General features: G+C 47.9%; 1 protein-coding gene across 1 annotated transcript in view; it reads right to left on the bottom strand.

The window, feature by feature from the left end:
* Nucleotides 1-17,286, bottom strand: part of RARS1 (arginyl-tRNA synthetase 1) — a 165,360-nt gene that overhangs the window by 71,251 nt on the left and 76,823 nt on the right. Inside the window, exon 8 of the mRNA XM_040344670.1 lies at nt 9,255-9,384. Within this exon, the coding sequence (XP_040200604.1) occupies nt 9,255-9,384 (130 nt within the window). The remainder of the gene's footprint in view (nt 1-9,254; nt 9,385-17,286) is intronic.

The raw sequence follows: 17,286 nt of genomic DNA, 5'->3' as shown, positions 1-17,286 counted from the left end.
CCACGGGGACAGTGGCGAGCGTACCGGGGGAGCCACGTGCCAAACCCCTTGAACAAAGAGCCGCTGAAAAAAAAATAGCAAGAGCTGATATTTGACACTTGATAGTGCTCAAAGCCAGCTTCTGATCAACCCAACGCTGCAGAAACACAAGGATCTTAGATACCCAATAGGAGTACAGATGCCACCTCACAGCCGCGCACAAAGAGATGTAAGCCATTCAGGTGCAATGATAAATACTCCATGAAGTGGGTTTACACGCCTTCAACATGGTGGGAATCACAGAAACAGGCAACCCCCGGTCTCTCAGCACCTGGCTTTCGATAGCCAGGCGGCTAAAGCCTGAGATGGTAAAGCAAGGTGGAATATCTGTCCCTGAGACAGAAGGTCCTCCCGTACCGGCAGTCGCCAGGGGTGTCCGCCACCATCTGTACCACTTCTTGAGGCCAATCTGGAGCGATTAGAATAATTGGTATCCCCTCGGCCTCTACTCTGCGCAGCAGACAGGGAGGAGCTTGAGGAGGGAAGGCATAAAATTAACTGATGGTGCCCCCACCAACGCGTCCGACATATCCGTCAAGGGATCCCTTGGTCTGGCCGTAAATCTCTGCACCTTCCGATTGAGACGAGAGGCCAGAAGATCGAAGTCCAACGTGCCCTACCACAGGCAAATGTAGCGACCACTCCCCCTGATCCAGCAACTGACGGCTGAGGTAGTCTTTTTTTATTTTCTATGTCCGGAATGTAGACGGTGGAGAGAGCCGGCGCATGAAGTTCTGCCCAACACAGAATGTGAGAGACCTCCAGTCCTGCTGCCAAGCTCCTTGTCCCTCCGGTGGTTGACGTAGGCCACCGCCATGGCATTGTCCGACTGGATCCTGACCGGACGACTACGCAGCAGCTGCGTTCAAATGGAGAGACATAACCTGATCCACGACCGACACAGATTTTAAAAAGTAATGGGGCCGTGTCCAAGGCTGCATCACAAACGTACTTGAGCCCTTGCTGGTCTGCCAGTTCCACACAGACTGGAGAAACTTGCTCATTACCCAACTCGTGGTGTAATAGCTTAGCCCACTCAGTAAGTGACTGAGACACCAGAGCAGTGGCCAAAAACAAACGAAGGGCTGAACCCACCATGGTAAAAACATAGACCGAGCGACCCCTTTCTGACAGGAGGGTCCCTGAAAGAAGGGGACCCCTCCACTGGAATCATGAACTCCAACCTTAAACCGCCGCCTGTAACACCTTGCAGCCGAAGTAGGCATCTGAAGATGCACTCACATCCACCTTGTAAAATTTTGAGAAGGTGTGAATTGACGACCAGGTCGCTGCCTTACACACCTGTAACACAGACGCTTGATGAAGGAAAGCCCAAGAGGCACCGAACGCCCCGGTCGAATGCGCCGTAACCTGAAAAGGAGGTGCCCGCCCTTTCAGGGCATAGGCCTGAAGCACGACCTATCTGATCCACCTAGAAATGGTGGCCGACGAGATCGCCAGACCTTTATTAGGGCCATTCACCGACACGAACAGTGAGTTCGACTTCCGGAACGGAGCCGTAGCAGATAAGTACACCGGTAGGGCCCGAACCACATCCAGGGAATGTAAAGTGGCCTCCTTCGGGTTTTTCGGCCGAGGACATAAGGATGGTAACACAATGTCCTCATTAATGTGAAAAGCCGAAACGACCTTTGGGAGAAAAGACGGCTGTGCCTGCAGCACCACCTTATCCTTATGGATGACCAAGTAGGGAGCCTTGCAGGACAAGGCCACCAGTTCAGACACCCGTCTGTCTGAGGTAATTGCTACCAGAAAAACCACCTTCTGTGACAGAGTCAACAAAGGAATCTTACGAATGTCCTCAAAGGGAGCTTCTTGAAGCAACGAAGGGACTAAGTTCAGGTCCCATGGGGGCAGCGGAGGACGCACAGGAGGGGCCACATGCCGGACCCCCTGCATAAACGTACGCACTAAGGAGTGCGCTGCCAAGGGTCGCTGAAAGTAAACAGCTAGAGCCGAGATCTGACTCTTAATCGTACTCAAGGCAAGAGCCTGATCCACTCCTCGCTGTAAGAACAGCAGAATCCGGGACACCACGTATGTACGGGGGTGCCATTTCATCTCTTCACACATAGAGATGTAGGCCTTCCACGTGCAATGGTAAATCCTTCGTAAAGTAGACTTCCGTGCACGCAGCATGGTAGAGACCACCGAGCCCGACAGGCCCCGGTCCTTCAGTACCTGGCTCTCAACAGCCACGTAGTTAAAGCCAGTGACTGTAAAGAAGGGTGGAAGATCGGACCCTGCGACTGAAGATCTTCTCTCAGGGGTAGACGCCAAGGGGCGTCTGCCACCAGACGCACCAGGTCTGCATACCAGGAGCGGCGCGGCCAATCTGGAGGGATCAGGATTGTTGAAATCCCTTCGGCTTCCACTCTGCGCAGCAGGCGAGGAAGAAGCTTCAGAGGAGGGAAGGCGTAACGCCAACGCGTCTGACGCATCCGCCCACGGGTCCTTTGACCTGGCCACGAACCGTGGCACCTTCCGATTGAGACGGGACGCTAGAAGGACCACGTCTGGAGTGCCCCATCTTTGGCACAGACTCTGAAAACACCTCCGGGTGAAGTGAACACTCTCCTTGGTCTAGTGTTTGGCGACTTAGGTAGTCAGCTTGCCAATTCTGTACTCCAGGATTGTACACGGCCGATAGAGCTGGAACGGACCTTTCGGCCCACCGAAGGATGTGTGCGACTTCCGTCGCTGTAGCTGAGCTCCGTGTGCCTCCCTGATGATTGATGTACGCCACGACCGTGGCGTTGTCGGACTGGATCCTGACCGGACGGTCCAGCAGATCCAGGGGCCACCTGGCAAGGCGCAGCTTGATTGCTCAGAGCTCCAGTACATTGATTGGAAGGCGGGACTCCTCATGAGTCCAGCGCCCCTGGGCTGACTGGGTGCCCCAAACGCCCCCCCCAACAGGAGAGGCTGGCATCCGTCGTGACCACTGTCCAATGGCACGGCAGAAACGACTTCCCGGTCCGAAGCACCGGAGACGTCAGCCACCACACCAGGGAGGACTTGACCAGTTGACTCAACTGAATCTGGTAATCCAGAGATGAAGGGAGCTTGTCCCAACGTGACAGAATTTCTTTCTGTAGCAACCGGTGTGGAATTGGGCATACAGAACTGCCTCGAAAGAGGCCACCATCAGACCCAGAACCCTCATGCAGAATCGAAGGGATGACCACTTCTGGGTCGACAACTGCTGCACCACAGATTGCAGTGTCTGAATTTTCTCCGTTGGGAGAAAAACTCTCGCCTCCGCGGAATCCAGGACTAGCCCCAGGTATTCCAGTCTCTGAGACGGTACCAACACTGACTTCTGGATATTCAGAAGCTAGCCGAACTCCCGGAGAGTTTGACACATGATAGACACGTCCTCTTCTAACTCTGAGCTTGAGGAAGCTCTCAGGAGAAGGTTGTCCAGATAACCTACGATAACGACCCTGCGCTGCCTCAGCAGGGCTAGAATCGGGGCGAGCACCTTGGTGAAAACCTGTGGTGCCGAGGCCAGGCCGAAGGGGAGAGCCACAAATTGAAAGTGGTCCTCCCCGATCGCTAAGCGCAGAAATCTCTGGTGCTTTGTGTATATGGGAACATGTAGGTATGCGTCCATGATATCCAAGGACGCCATAAAGTCCCCCTGATGGAGCGCTGCCACTACCGAGCGAATCGACTCCATCCTGAATTTGTGCACTTTGACAAAACAATTGAGGGCCTTGAGGTCCAGGATTGGACGGACCCCTTCCTTCTTGGGGACAACAAACAGATTGGAGTAAAACCCCTGAAACCGTTCCATCGAGGGAACCGACACAATCACTCCCCTGACCAGAAGATCCTGGACAGCCCCTGACAGATCCTTCCTGCGATCTGTAGGAAGCTGGAGGTTGGAAGGAAAAAATCAGTTTGGTGGACAAGAGAGAAACTCTATCTTGTACCCCGAGGAAACTACTTTGCAAACCCAAGGGTCAGAAAGAAGAGACCTCCACCGAGCCGCGATTCGCGAAGCCTGCCCCCCACCCGAGACACGGGGGGGGGGGGGCAGACCTTCATGCGGAAGCAGGTTTTTCCGCAGGCTTGCGGTACCAGGTGCGCTTCTGCCCTGTAGTGGGGGTATTAGCACCTTAAAAACTTTTTCCTACCGCACTGGGCGGGCGAAAAAAACGATTGGGGGTAGTAAAGGAGGGCCCTTGCTTACGGCAAGGCTCCTTGCCCTTCCCAGACTGTGGGAGCAGTGAGCTCTTACCACCTGTGGCATCCTTTATGATGTCATCCAAAAAGTCATTCACTCTTAAAGGGTAAATTTACCAAGGCCTATTTTGAGGACTGGTCCGCAGACCAACACTTCAGCCACACAAGGCGACGTAGTACCACCGCGTAGGCGGAGGCCCTGGAGAGAAAAGGGAGTGTATCCAGGGCCGACTCACAGACAAACTTCAGGCCCTGAACCAACTGTTCAGCCAAGTCCACACAGAGCTCAGAAGCATTCTACGCCTCCAGCTCCTGTAGCAAGAACTTTGCCTGTTCGGTAAGTGTCTGTGACACTAGAGTCCCGGCCAAAACCGGTCTCACTGCCGAACCCACTACTGTGAACATGGAGCGGGCCACAGCCTCCACTCTATCTGCGGGGTCCTTAAAGGCGGGAGCCCCTTCCACAGGCAACATGGTGGCTTTGCTCAATCTGGACACAGGAGGGTCCACTGACGGAGGAGAGACCCACTTTTTTAAAAAGTCCTCCTCAAAGGGATAACGGGTTGCAAAGTATTTTGGAACAGCAAAAACTTTCTGCGGCGTATCCCATTCCTTGTACAACAATTTGTCCAAATATGGAACACAAGGAAACACTTTTGCGGTTCGGGGTGGCTTGCGGAACCCAAAAGGGACCGGCACATCCGATGCCTCCGCCAAATCCTCAAGTTTCTGAGTATCCCGCACCGCAGAGATAAGAGCTCCAACAAATTCCTTATCATGCACTGACCCTGAAGCAGAGTCATCCTCACTGTCCGCGTGGGTTAAGCCCGCATCATCTGACATGACAGAACCAGACGCAATAGTAGGGCCTGATTCTGTGTCAGAGACATCCCAAGAAGCAGGGTCAGGGAGGGGGCGCTTTTTACCCCCCTTCTGGCCACTTGTCGCTTCTATCCTGGCGAGAAACGCCTCAAGGACTGCCGTCATAGCCTCTACAGAGGTGGCAGGGGTAGGGGCATTAAGGGTGAACTCAGGCATTGCTGGGGTAGAAGCTTCTGGTTCAGGCTCATGTTGCCCCACCGCTATGGCTCCCTAGCACTGCAAGGCAGAAAAACCCACCGGTCACCTCCCGGCTGCAAAACAGAAGTCAAGGGACCCCCAAGGAACTCACCACCCCACCTGGTTTCAGTGTGAGCTGAAGCGCTGAGAAGTGCTGGCTGCGCTGTTCTTCAGGAAGTGATTTGCGGGCTTTTGCTGCGCTATTTCAGGCACTAGAGGCTAAGACTTTTCCAAGATGGCCGCAGTCTGAGGTAAAAAAACATCATGCGGCTACAAGAAAATGGCCGCAAACTATGTAAACCGCGTCCGCGGCAAAATGGCGGCCATACGCAGTGTAAAAATACAGTGACACAGCAAAAAACACGGCCAGCACATACAGCAACTCCCCAAATGCAAAAAAACACAGCATCTCACAGCACACGGTCCCCGGTAGCGATAGAAACCCAGGAGGGCCCCCCCTTACAGCCGCCACCCAGTATGGGGAAGGAGGGAGAGGAAGGGAGAGAGGAAAGCAGGGCGGACCCTCATTCGACCTCCCCAGGGAAGCACCAGCCATACCACCTTGCCAGGGCAAGGGGCCTACTTACCCGTCCTGCGACCACCGGCTGGAGGCATTCCGGAAAGAACCAATGTCCGCTAAACGGCATGGCTGTCGGCCAGACACACTGTGACAAGGCCATAGAGTCCGGTCATATGTGTGCCCTGGAACACGTAGTTCGCCGGCCACCCCTGGAGCAACGGGGCATGTCGTGGACGACCCAGAGCTGAGCTGAGGGCCGGCACACGCTCGATGGCCGAACATGGGGGGACTACAAGAGTCAAGACCCAGCCTGTCACCCAGTCGGCAGTTGATAGTAGAATCTCAGGATTCAAAAATGCAGGAACAAAACAAAATAAAAGCGAAAAAAAATCGCAAAAAAATTCCAGAGTACAGGGACTCCAGAAGGCCATGTCTCTCCTGACGTTAGGCAGAAAAAAACTGGAGCTGCTGAGGCAGAGTGAGGAATATACCCAGGGGGACCACGCCCCCTGGGAGGAGCTGTACTGAGGAAAGTGTTTTAACACTTAAAGTGCTGTTTTCTGCCTAATCTCTCCTGGAAGGAAGGATATAATACCCTAAGGTCAAAGGCTGCTGGGTCCGTCCATGAACGGAAGAGAAAGTGTTGTTGCACTCTTTCCCTAGTACAGCCTTTTTTAAACTTGGTGCCTTGAGGTTTCTTCAGGGGAGCCTTGGCAAAATGCCTACAAATTGCCCAAAAATGTACAAGCCAGCAGGTGGATCAACCCTGCCTTTCAGTTACACAAAGCCAGAAGTTTTTATTCTGCTCCATTTCAACCTTCCAGCCATTGGCATCCTAACAACCAGTGATGTCAACACTGGGGTCACATTAGCTGAGAGATGGAGAGAAACTGAGGGAGAGGAGAAAAAGGGATTTTTGTATACAGCTTACCTGTAAAATCCTTTTCTTGGAGTACATCATGGGACACAGAGCGGCATAGTCATTACTATACGGGTTATAGAGTCTACCTTCAGGTTATGGACACTGGCAATCTCAGACAGGAAGTCCCCTCCCTATATAACCCCCTCCCATAGTGGGAGTACCTCAGTTTTGTAGCAAGCAGTATGCATCCCAAAATCTTCCCCATAAGAGGGGTGGGAGCTCTGTGTCCTGTGATGTACTCCAAGAAAAGGATTTTACAGGTAAGCTGTATACAAAAATCCCTTTTTCTTTATCGTACATCACGGGACACAGAGCGGCATAGTCATTACTATACGTGATGTCCATTGTTCTGATTACTCTCTCTGTGATGATGTCCATTGCCTGTATCACCTGAGTGAGTGAGCCTTTAGCCTGTTCCAGGTTACAGAAATTCAGCTTCACCGCCATCTGCCACAACCAATCCCCACTCTGATGTTATTCTACACCAAGGTTTTTTATCAAGTCTGTTCGACTCTGGAAATATACTTTTCACAGAGTCCACTTATTCTGGTAAGCCTGCATTTTTATCGGTGGTGGGATCTTTCCTCACACTTGGAATTTCAATTTCACTTACACCTATTCATCATTTGGAGTCACCGTTGTATTCATATTTATTGAGTTTTTTGGACTTTGGGATATTCTCTTATCATTCAGCACCCATTTTGGACTCTTTTTTTTACAGGTTTCATGTATTCATTTATTTTTCACTTATTTATGTGGTGGTTTCTTCTTCCATGTACAATTATATTTATATAGTGATTGTGTACATTATGACTTCAATGTTATAATTAGTTGTATCAGAGCGCTGCACTTTTTTGTCCATATTTTTGTTTGCTTCTCACTTTTCGGTTGCCGTGTTCAGCAGCTTGATACATATTTATTTCCAGCAGCGCAGTAATTCACACCACACTACTCATGATTTTAAAGGGTGCCCTTGAGATTGTCCATAATTTTAAAGGGTGTCTTGACTGAAAAAAGGTTAAGAAACACTGCCCTAGTATTACAATCATGAAACAACTATTTCAAAAATAGGTTTGTAACAATAAGAAAATAATTTTAACTAATTCGAGACAATGAAAAGTTTCAGGTGTTTACAGTGAGTATACAAACGCAAGTCATCAGAGGCAGCCTCTTTGCAACCTGTAATATGAAAGGTTTATCAGCAGAATTGAAGGCTTTAAATATGATTCTATAGTGGCTAATTGATGCTTCTTTTATTTTTTATATTCTTTTATTATTTACCTGCAGACACTAAAATCTTCTTCCAGCCTCACCCCAAATCTATTACAATAGAACATGAGCAAAATGCCAGCATGCCAGTCCAGTGTCGGAAAAGTGTGGAAACTGTGACAAATTGGTAACACAAAGCAATATCTTGACCTTTTTTTTTCTTCATACGTTGCATGCGCAGGACCTGTATTTATGGCATAGTATTGGTAGGACTGTTTTCTGTAGTGATGTAGGGATTGACAGGAGGAACCACAGAATGCAGTTGGGGATACTTTCTGCAAAGACTTCAGCCGACAATTTTTCTAAATGGAAGCAGTGTTCAACGGTACAAGAAGCTTTTTCAGCATAAAAAATGTATGGTATTTGCTCAGGGTTTTATGTTTAAAAGTAAATAATATATGGAAATATGTTTACTTTTAAACATAGAACCCTAAAGTGGGGTGATCTCCAGATAAGGCTGTACTGTGTAACTGTATTGTTTATTACAAGACTAGCTAGTAGAATTACAACTTCATCAAAGCAAACAAAGACTAAGTTCCCTTATATGTTACATCCACATTTAGGGTGTAAAATGTAACATGCTCAAGCATCTCCCCATGCAAACAAAAGTCACGCCACTGTGATAGCGGGCAGGGATTCCTGTCCCATGCACCTGCTGTCACATTAAAAATCAGTACAGCTGTGCAGGCGTTCACAGTAATCTGTGAATGAAGTAACTCAGTGTTTCTCAATTCCAGTCCTCAGGCCCCCCCAACAGGTCAGGTTTTCAGGATTTCCCTCAGATGAAAAGGCTGTGGTGATTACTAAGGCAGTGAAACTGATCAAATCACCTGTGCAAAATAATGGAAATCCTGAAAACCTGACCTGTTGGGGGGGCCTGAGGACTGGAATTGAGAAACACTGAAGTAACTACATGTTCCGTCTGCCTCTGCAGATAATGAGTGCTGATGAGCTCCCTTGTAGTCCATCGACACTTCCTTCAGCTTCCAAACAGAAAGCCTGTGCAGAGGCATGAGCAGAAAGCTGGGAGGACATGTCTGCAGGAGCCGACATTGCACCCATGATCCACTGGTCATGGGTGCAATGCTTTTCAGGCTCCTGGGGGGAAAAATAATAAATGCACTTTTTTTCTGCAAAAAAATATGCATTTATAATTTTTTACTTAAAGGTGAAATTAAACTTTAACATATTTAAAAAGTTTAATTTTAGATGAGGGATAGGACAGAAGATCACCTTTGCGAGAGACGTCACATATCAAGTTCCATGCCCTCATGATATCAGGTTGTTTGCTCTGCAGCTGTACCACACAGAAATATGCCCGCTTTTTAAATTCCTCATCCTCATCAAACCTCTTTTTGGATTCCTGCATTTGAAACAAAAAAACAAATACTGGTTGTGGAAAAATTATACAATGGCATACATGGTAGTTGATTTTACTGCAGGAAATGCTTCTATAAAATAACTAAACAGACACAACAATGGCTACAGAATCTTTACTTAGGACGACTCTCCATTAAGACATGGCCTGCATTATTTTTTCTTTGATGCATTTTTAATTGTATTCAAATTAATAATATAGTACATTTAATAATGCATTATTGTACTATATACTGGTGCTCTTGGCACTCTTATTAATGTAGCCTTATACAGTATGTGCTAAATGCCCTCTCAGGAATTATTATATTCTTTTTGGTATACTGTGTAAAAGACAGCTAGGCAATAAAAATGCATTTCTGTTACTGAGATGGACTACAAAGTACATCAACAAACACCTTGCTGTGTAAAATCTACATAAAAACAGAATGCAATGTTTTGCAAATTTCATAAACCCATATCTTATTCACAATAGAAAATAGAAACATATCACATGTTTAAACTCAGAAAATGTATAAAATTTGAGAAATAAATAAGGTAATTTTGAAACCGATGGTAGCAACACATCTCAAATAAAGTTATTACCGGTAACTTGATTTCCAGCAATGTTCCAGGATGTCTTAATGAGATATATGCTTCTCCCACACAGGGAACACAATCCACATTCATTTAAATACAGGTGTGAGACAGAGTCCCTGTTATAACTGTATAACAAATAACCAAAGGTTAAGCTAAACACATTTTTCCCTCCCATACTACACATAATAGGGCGGGAAGCTCGACCAGTTGGATGCTTTGCAGATTTGGATCGGGCTAGCTCCAGCTCTTTCAGCCCAGGACGTAGCCAGAGCCCTGGTGTAGGGATGAGCCAAACACCCCCCGTTCGGTTCGCACCAGAACCTGCAAACACAGCAAAAGTTTGTGTGAACTTTAGAACCCCGTTAAAGTCTAAGTGTATGGGGAACCGGGTCCTGCCCCAGGGGACATGTATCAATGCAATTTTTTTTTTTTTAAATGGCCGTTTTTTTCAGGAGCAGTGATTTCAATAATGCTTATAGTGAAATAATAAAATTGAAATATTCCTTTAAATTTCGTAGCAGATTCCGATAAGCCCCCGCCCGCAGACCCCCACAACCACCGGGCAAGGGTTGTGGGCATGAGGCCCTTGTCCCCATCAACATGGGGACATGGTGCTTTGAGGGGTCACAGACCCCCAAAGCATCCTCCCAATGTTGAGGGCATGTGGCCTGGTACGGTTCAGGATTGCGTGGATCTGGATCGAGGGTCTGGTATGGATTTTTGGGGGGAACTCCACGCCATTTTGTTAAAAAATTTGGGGTGGAGTTCCCCTTAAAATCCATACCAGACCTGAAGGGTCTGGAATGGATATTTGGGGGGAACCCCATGTCATTTTATTTTAAATTTGACGCGGGGTTCCACTCAATATCCATACCAAACCTGAAGGGCCTGGTAATTGAATTTGGGGGGACCCCCATGCATTTTTTTTTATGAATGACTTTTCTCTGTATTGCCGGGGGGGGGGGCGACAATTCATTATAGCCGCAAATGATTTTAAATTACTTTTTTTCCTTCAGAAATTACACTTTGTGCAGGTACAGTTCCAAGCACGGGAAACAAGCGCTATTTTAGAGGCATACACCCCCCCCGGTACAAATTTTTTTTTTTTTTTAATTATTTGTATTAGTTATAAAAGACACATAAAATATAACAACAGCCGGCCAGCATACGCTGAGCCGTACCAGGCCAACATGGCCCATTACAAGGTACAAACAAGGACCGTCTAACTAACAGAGACAGTGCCTAACTAACAACCTAGTGAAAAAAACACAATCCCCCCCTCCCCCCACCCTCGCTCAGCACTCCCTCCCCAGCAAACTCGGAGCCAAATGGTCCCTACAACCCCACCTGCCCGGATTCCGCGGTGGGACCTCCATGTGCCTAACCCATCAACAGATCATAGTGCATACATTATATAATCACCCCACAGTCAGTTAGACCCCACTCAAAGCTATCAACCCAAAGGCGAATCCGAGTCATTCCATGCCCGCCCCCGGTAAAAAATGTAAAGGAATATTTTATTGTTTCACTTTAAGCACTATTAAAATCACTGCTCTCGAAAAAACTGCAGGTTTTAAAATGTTTTTTTTTTTTGTTGCATTGATACATGTCCCCTGGGGCAGGACCCAAAGCTCCAAACACTTTTTATGACAATAACTTGCATATTAGCCTTTAAAATTAGCACTTTAGATTTCAAACGTTCGAGTCCCATAGACTTTAACAGGGTTCTAAAGTTCACATGAACTTTCCGTGAACACCCCAAATTGTTCGCTGTTCGGCGAACAGGCAATGTTCGAGTCAAACTTGAGTTTGACTCGAACTCGAAGCTCATTCCTACCCTGGTGTAACAGGCTCTAAAATTTGGGAGAGTCTGCAGCCCGGCAGTTACAAATGCCTCTACAACTGCAGCTTTCATCCATCTAGCGATAGCAGTTGATCCTTTTCTGGGTCCCAAATATAGTAGGAATAAATTAGGGACTTTCGTCCATGTTTTAGTATGTTCAATGTAACATAATAAACACTGTCTTGCATTAATCGTATGGAAATCTTCCTCCCTGGGGTCCCTAGCTTGCCCACAGAATGAAAGGATAATAATTTCCTGCGACCGATGGAAGTCTGTTAAAACTTTGGGAAGGAAGCCTCGGTCCAGAGAGAGAATTTTCCTGTCAGAAAAAATAGAGCAGTATGGCTCTGCTATGGCCATACAGTGAGGGAAACAATTATTTGATCCCCTGCTTATTTTGTACATTTGCCCACTGACAAAGAAATGATCAGTCTATAATTTTAATGGTAGATTTATTTTAACACTGAGAGACAGAATAACAAAAATATCCAGAAAAACACATTTCAAAAAAGTTATAAATGGATTTGCATTTTAATGAGTGAAATAAGTATTTGATCACCTATCAATCAGCAATATTTTGGGCTCCCAGATGTCTTCTATACACGTAACCAGCTGAGCTTAAGAGCACTCTCTCTAAGGGAGTGCTCCCAAGCTCAGCTTGATACCTGTAAAAAGGACACCTGTCCACAGAAGCAATCTCTCCACCATGGCCAAGACCAAAGGGCTGTCCAAGGATGTCAGAGATAAGATTGTAGACCTACACAAGGCTGGAATGGGCTACAAGACCATCGCCAGTTTTGTGAGAGGGTGACAACAATTGGTGCGATTATTCACAAATGGAAGTAACACAAAATAAATTGCTCGCTCTGGGGCTCCATCATGCAAGATCTCACCTAGTGGAGTTTCAATGATCATATGAATGGTGAGGAATCAGCCCATAACTACATGGGAGTATCTTGTCAATCACATGTACAGGCCTTTCTGAAGTTTGAACTCGGTTCACCTGCGAGTGGCACAAGTCCCCCTGGGCAAAGAGCAGGGGCATTCGAGAACATAAGTGACAAATCTCGAATGACAGGTTATTAAAGGTTTAATATTAAATTCTGCTCTTTGCAGTATGTGGAGCGCACCTCCAGAGAGCTCAAAGTTTGCATTAATGAGCATGTGGCCAACATACTGAAAGGTTACCCTAATCACAGTGTATCCAAGCACTTTGACCTTTGTCACAATAGGGATCCCAAACTGATGACCTTTTATGGGATCGATAGGGTGACCAACCATTGGAGAGGGACGGATCTCATTAAAGCCGTCTCCCAAAATGAAATCCAATGGTTGTACCGTCTACAAACTATGCAGCCTCAAGATTGAGTTGGACCTAAACTGCTTTCTCACCAACAATTAAATAAATCAAGTTTGCTTATCATACATCTTTTAATGTTTTTAATATTTTTAATGAATATTTTTAAAAATAGAAATAGATATTTTTTTTGATTTACCATTTCAAAAACATAATATATATATATTTTTTTCCATACAGTGTATCTTAATTGATACATGTACCTCATTGATAAGATTGCGGACCATATAGTTGTGGCTCATTGTATGACCAGCATCAAGGCAAAGTATTTTTATATAATGCTGCTAACAGTGATTTTTTATTAATGTTATTTAGCTTAGTAATAAGCATTTACTGGTTTTATTATGTTTTTTGTCAAAAATAAAGGGATTTTTAATACAGCTTACCTGTAAAATCCACGGGACACAGAGCGGCATATTCATTACTAGTGGGTTATATGGAGTACCTTCAGGTGATGGACACTGGCAATCTCAAACAGGAAGTGCCCCTCCCTATATAACCCCCTCCCATAGGAGGAGTACCTCAGTTTTGTAGCAAGCAGTATGCCTCCCAAAATGGTCCCCATAAGAGGGGTGGGAGCTCTGTGTCCCGTGATGTACTCCAAGAAAAGGATTTTACAGGTAAGCTGTATTAAAAATCCCTTTTTCTTTCTCGTACATCACGGGACACAGAGCGGCATATTCATTACTAGTGGGATGTCCCAAAGCAATGCTTTTTTTTTTTTTTGTAAAATTATTTTTTATTAAGTTTTCAAAACACATATACAATAACAGGCCACATATGTGACCAACATTGACCGGTGAGAACACAGAGACCGGTGTACAGAACCCAAACATGACAAAAACTGAGGGGGGGGGAGAAAAAAAAAAAAAAAAAAAAGGGGGGGGGGAAGAAGGGGGGGGGGGAAAGAGGGGGGAGGGGGGGGAAGGAATGGGGGGACCAAAATGCTCACATTGAGCCCCGTCAGCAGGTGCTGAACGGGCTAGGATGGATGGAAATGACGATATGGGTCAGAGCACAACCGATCCCCCCCATACAATATACCTGAGACTCTTCTACCTACACCCAGCTCCAGTGCCAAATCCAAAGACGTATGGCCCCATTCTCTCTCAAGGCGCCCATCCATAGCATTAGCTTACCCCAAGATCCTCCATAGACCTGAATCGTCCCCCCTATGCGTGCGGGTCGCAGTTCTCCCCAGTTCCTCCCATTCAGGATTCCCCGACCACTGTAGCTGCCAGGCACTGAACTTCTCCATCGATGTGACTTAGTCTGATACCGTGTCTGTGGAGGCCATCCAACCCCCCCACACCTTATCGAACTTGGTTAATGCCCCTCTACTCAAGTATGTGGCTTTGTAAAATGGGATGGCTTTATTGACTAATACCTTCCAGGCTGTCACCGTCGGGGCAGAGGAACTTTTCCAAGAAAGAATGATTCGTTTCTTAGCATAGAAGAGCACAAGAATGAGAAGCGTCCTTATAGCCCTAGTCGTCGCTAGGGGTTCGACCAAAAGTAGCAAGCACACCTCTACCGTCATGGGGATTGAAATAGTAGTGACCGACCGGATGCAATCTACCACTGCCTGCCAGTACGCCTGAATCGGGGGGCATTCCCAAAAAATATGCATAAAATCGGCAGTAGGCGCGGAGCACCTCCAGCAGGCCGATCCCTGACCCCTGAACATTCTAGCCAGCCTGGCAGGAGTCAGGTACGCCCTATGTAGGAACTTGTAATGTATAAGTCTGTCTCTTGTAGAGACTAAGGCCTGGAAAGCCGCCCCCCCAGACATCGTCCCAGTCATCTCTGTCCAATCCCATGGTCACCGAGTCCCAAGCACGCCTACAGGGCGACAGCAACCCGGTGGTCTCGGGGAAAAGGTCTTTATAGAGGCTGGAAACCTCCTTGGGAAGTGGTTCACTACGGGCCAGGGACTCCAGGTCCCCAGACTCCAGGACCAACGGATTTCCTCCAAACTGTGCCTGAAACGCATGGCGCAATTGTAGGTATCTAAAAAAATGGGTATTGGGTAGGTCATGTCGCGTCTTCAAGTCATCAAACGTCCTTAAGGTACCATTTACTACCACATGGCTCAAGGTCTTAATCCCGTAGGCCGTCCATACCACCGGGTCCGGGTAGTCCAGAAAGTGGACCAAGTTGGGGTTTCTCCATAAGGGCGTGTGGGGGGAGGAGGTAGCACGATCAGTAGGCCTTAATGCTTGCGCCACGACCCATGCTCTGATCACTGACCTCATGGAGGGCGTTAAGGGATACGGGGCCCTCGGGCCCCTGTAGACTAGCCGGGAGAGTGCCTCATAGGAGCCCACGCAAGCAGCTTCCAGCGACACCGCGGCATCATCCGGAGCAGAGGTCAGCCAACGGTGTGCTACCGTCAACTGGCCGGCCAGGAAATATTTAGAAAAATTGGGCACCGCCAGACCTCCCTCCCCCCATGGCTGTTGGAGAATGGTCAACTTAAGGCGGGGTGAACTACCCTGCCACAGGAAAGAGGATATCATGCCATCTATGGCCTTGAAAACCGTCTTTGGTATCCACACTGGGGCGTTCCTAAGCGTATAGAGCAGGAGAGGGAGGATCTTCATTTTAAGAAGATTGACCCTGCCTATGAGGGACAGGGGGAGATTTTTCCAGGAGTTCAATTTTTTGGCAACGACATTTAGCAATGGGGACACGTTAAGTTCAATAAAGTTTGTTACTGAGTTAGTAATCTGTAGCCCCAAGTACCTGATTTGGGTCACCCACTGCAGGGGGCTTGAGGGGTCGGCCCCTCCAAGGGACACATGGGAGCGGAGTGGGAGGATTTTGGATTTGGTCCAGTTGACTTTGAGGCCGGATACCTCAGTAAATTTGCCCATCAGTGACAGTGCGGCATGTAGAGAGGGGCCAGTATCCCCCAGAAATAAAACCAGGTCGTCCGCATAAAGAGTTACCGACTCAGTCAAAGTGCCCACCTTGATACCCTGGATTAGGGGCGAAGATCTCAACGCAATCGCCAAGGGTTCCATCACCAGGGCAAACAGGCCCGGTGACAGGGGACAACCCTGCCTGGTGCCCCTGGATACTGGAAAGGCGCCCGACACCTCGCCATTCAGACGAATTGCCGCCACTGGTTTATCGTACAGCAACGATATCCATTTGAGAAATACAGGCCCAAAGCCCATACGCTCCAGCACCCGCGTCATGTAGCCCCAATCAATGGAGTCGAACGCCTTTTCCAGATCGAAGAACACCAGGGCCCCCCCGTGAGATATTTCTCCGTCAATTTGCGTGTGCGTGTATACCCTGCGAATGTTAATGTCAGTAGCCTTTTTGGGCATGAACCCCGTCTGGTCAGGAGATATTAAATGGTCTAAACAGGACATCAACCGATTGGCCATCATCTTGGTCAATATCTTGAGGTCCATGTTCAGCAGCGCAATAGGCCTGTAGGATGAACAGTAAAGGGGGTCCTTCTCGGGCTTGGGGAGCAGGACCACATGAGCCTCATACCAAGAGGGGGGCATACTCCCTATCTCCAAACACTCCCCATAAAGGTTCAGTAGTCTGTGGGACACCACCTCTGAGTAAGTCTTATACCACTCTGCCGGAATGCCGTCAGGGCCCGGCGCCTTGCCATTCGGGAAGGAGGAAATAGCCACGGCCAGCTCCTTGGGGGAGAAAGGAACCTCCAAAAGCTTGACCGCCTCTCCAGGCAGCACCGGGATCTGAATGGAATCCAGCAGGTCCGTCAGAACCTGGTTGTCATATTGTGGGATAGCCGCATATAGGTCTGAGTAATAGGACACAAACGCTTGTAGGATACCTTCCCTGTCCCGCACCAGAGTGCCCCCAGGCGTGTAAATACATGGAACGGACACGTGTGATCTGACATCTGCTGCCAGGTAGGCAAGCAGTTTCCCATTCTTGTCTCCTCTTTCAAATAGATCCTCTGCCCTACGCCTAAACGTGCATTGTGTAAGTGATTGTAGGTGGACCAAGAAAGTTCTTCTGGCCATCTGCAACTCCACCAGTGTGGAGGCAGAGGGCGCCTCAGCATGGGCTTTCGCACACCGAATCTCATGCGCCTGGAGCGCTTCCGACTCAGAGTTCTT

The sequence above is a fragment of the Rana temporaria genome, chromosome 3, assembly GCF_905171775.1.
Source record: "Rana temporaria chromosome 3, aRanTem1.1, whole genome shotgun sequence".
Lineage (NCBI taxonomy): Eukaryota > Metazoa > Chordata > Amphibia > Anura > Ranidae > Rana > Rana temporaria.
This window is presented reverse-complemented; position numbering and strand designations above follow the sequence as displayed.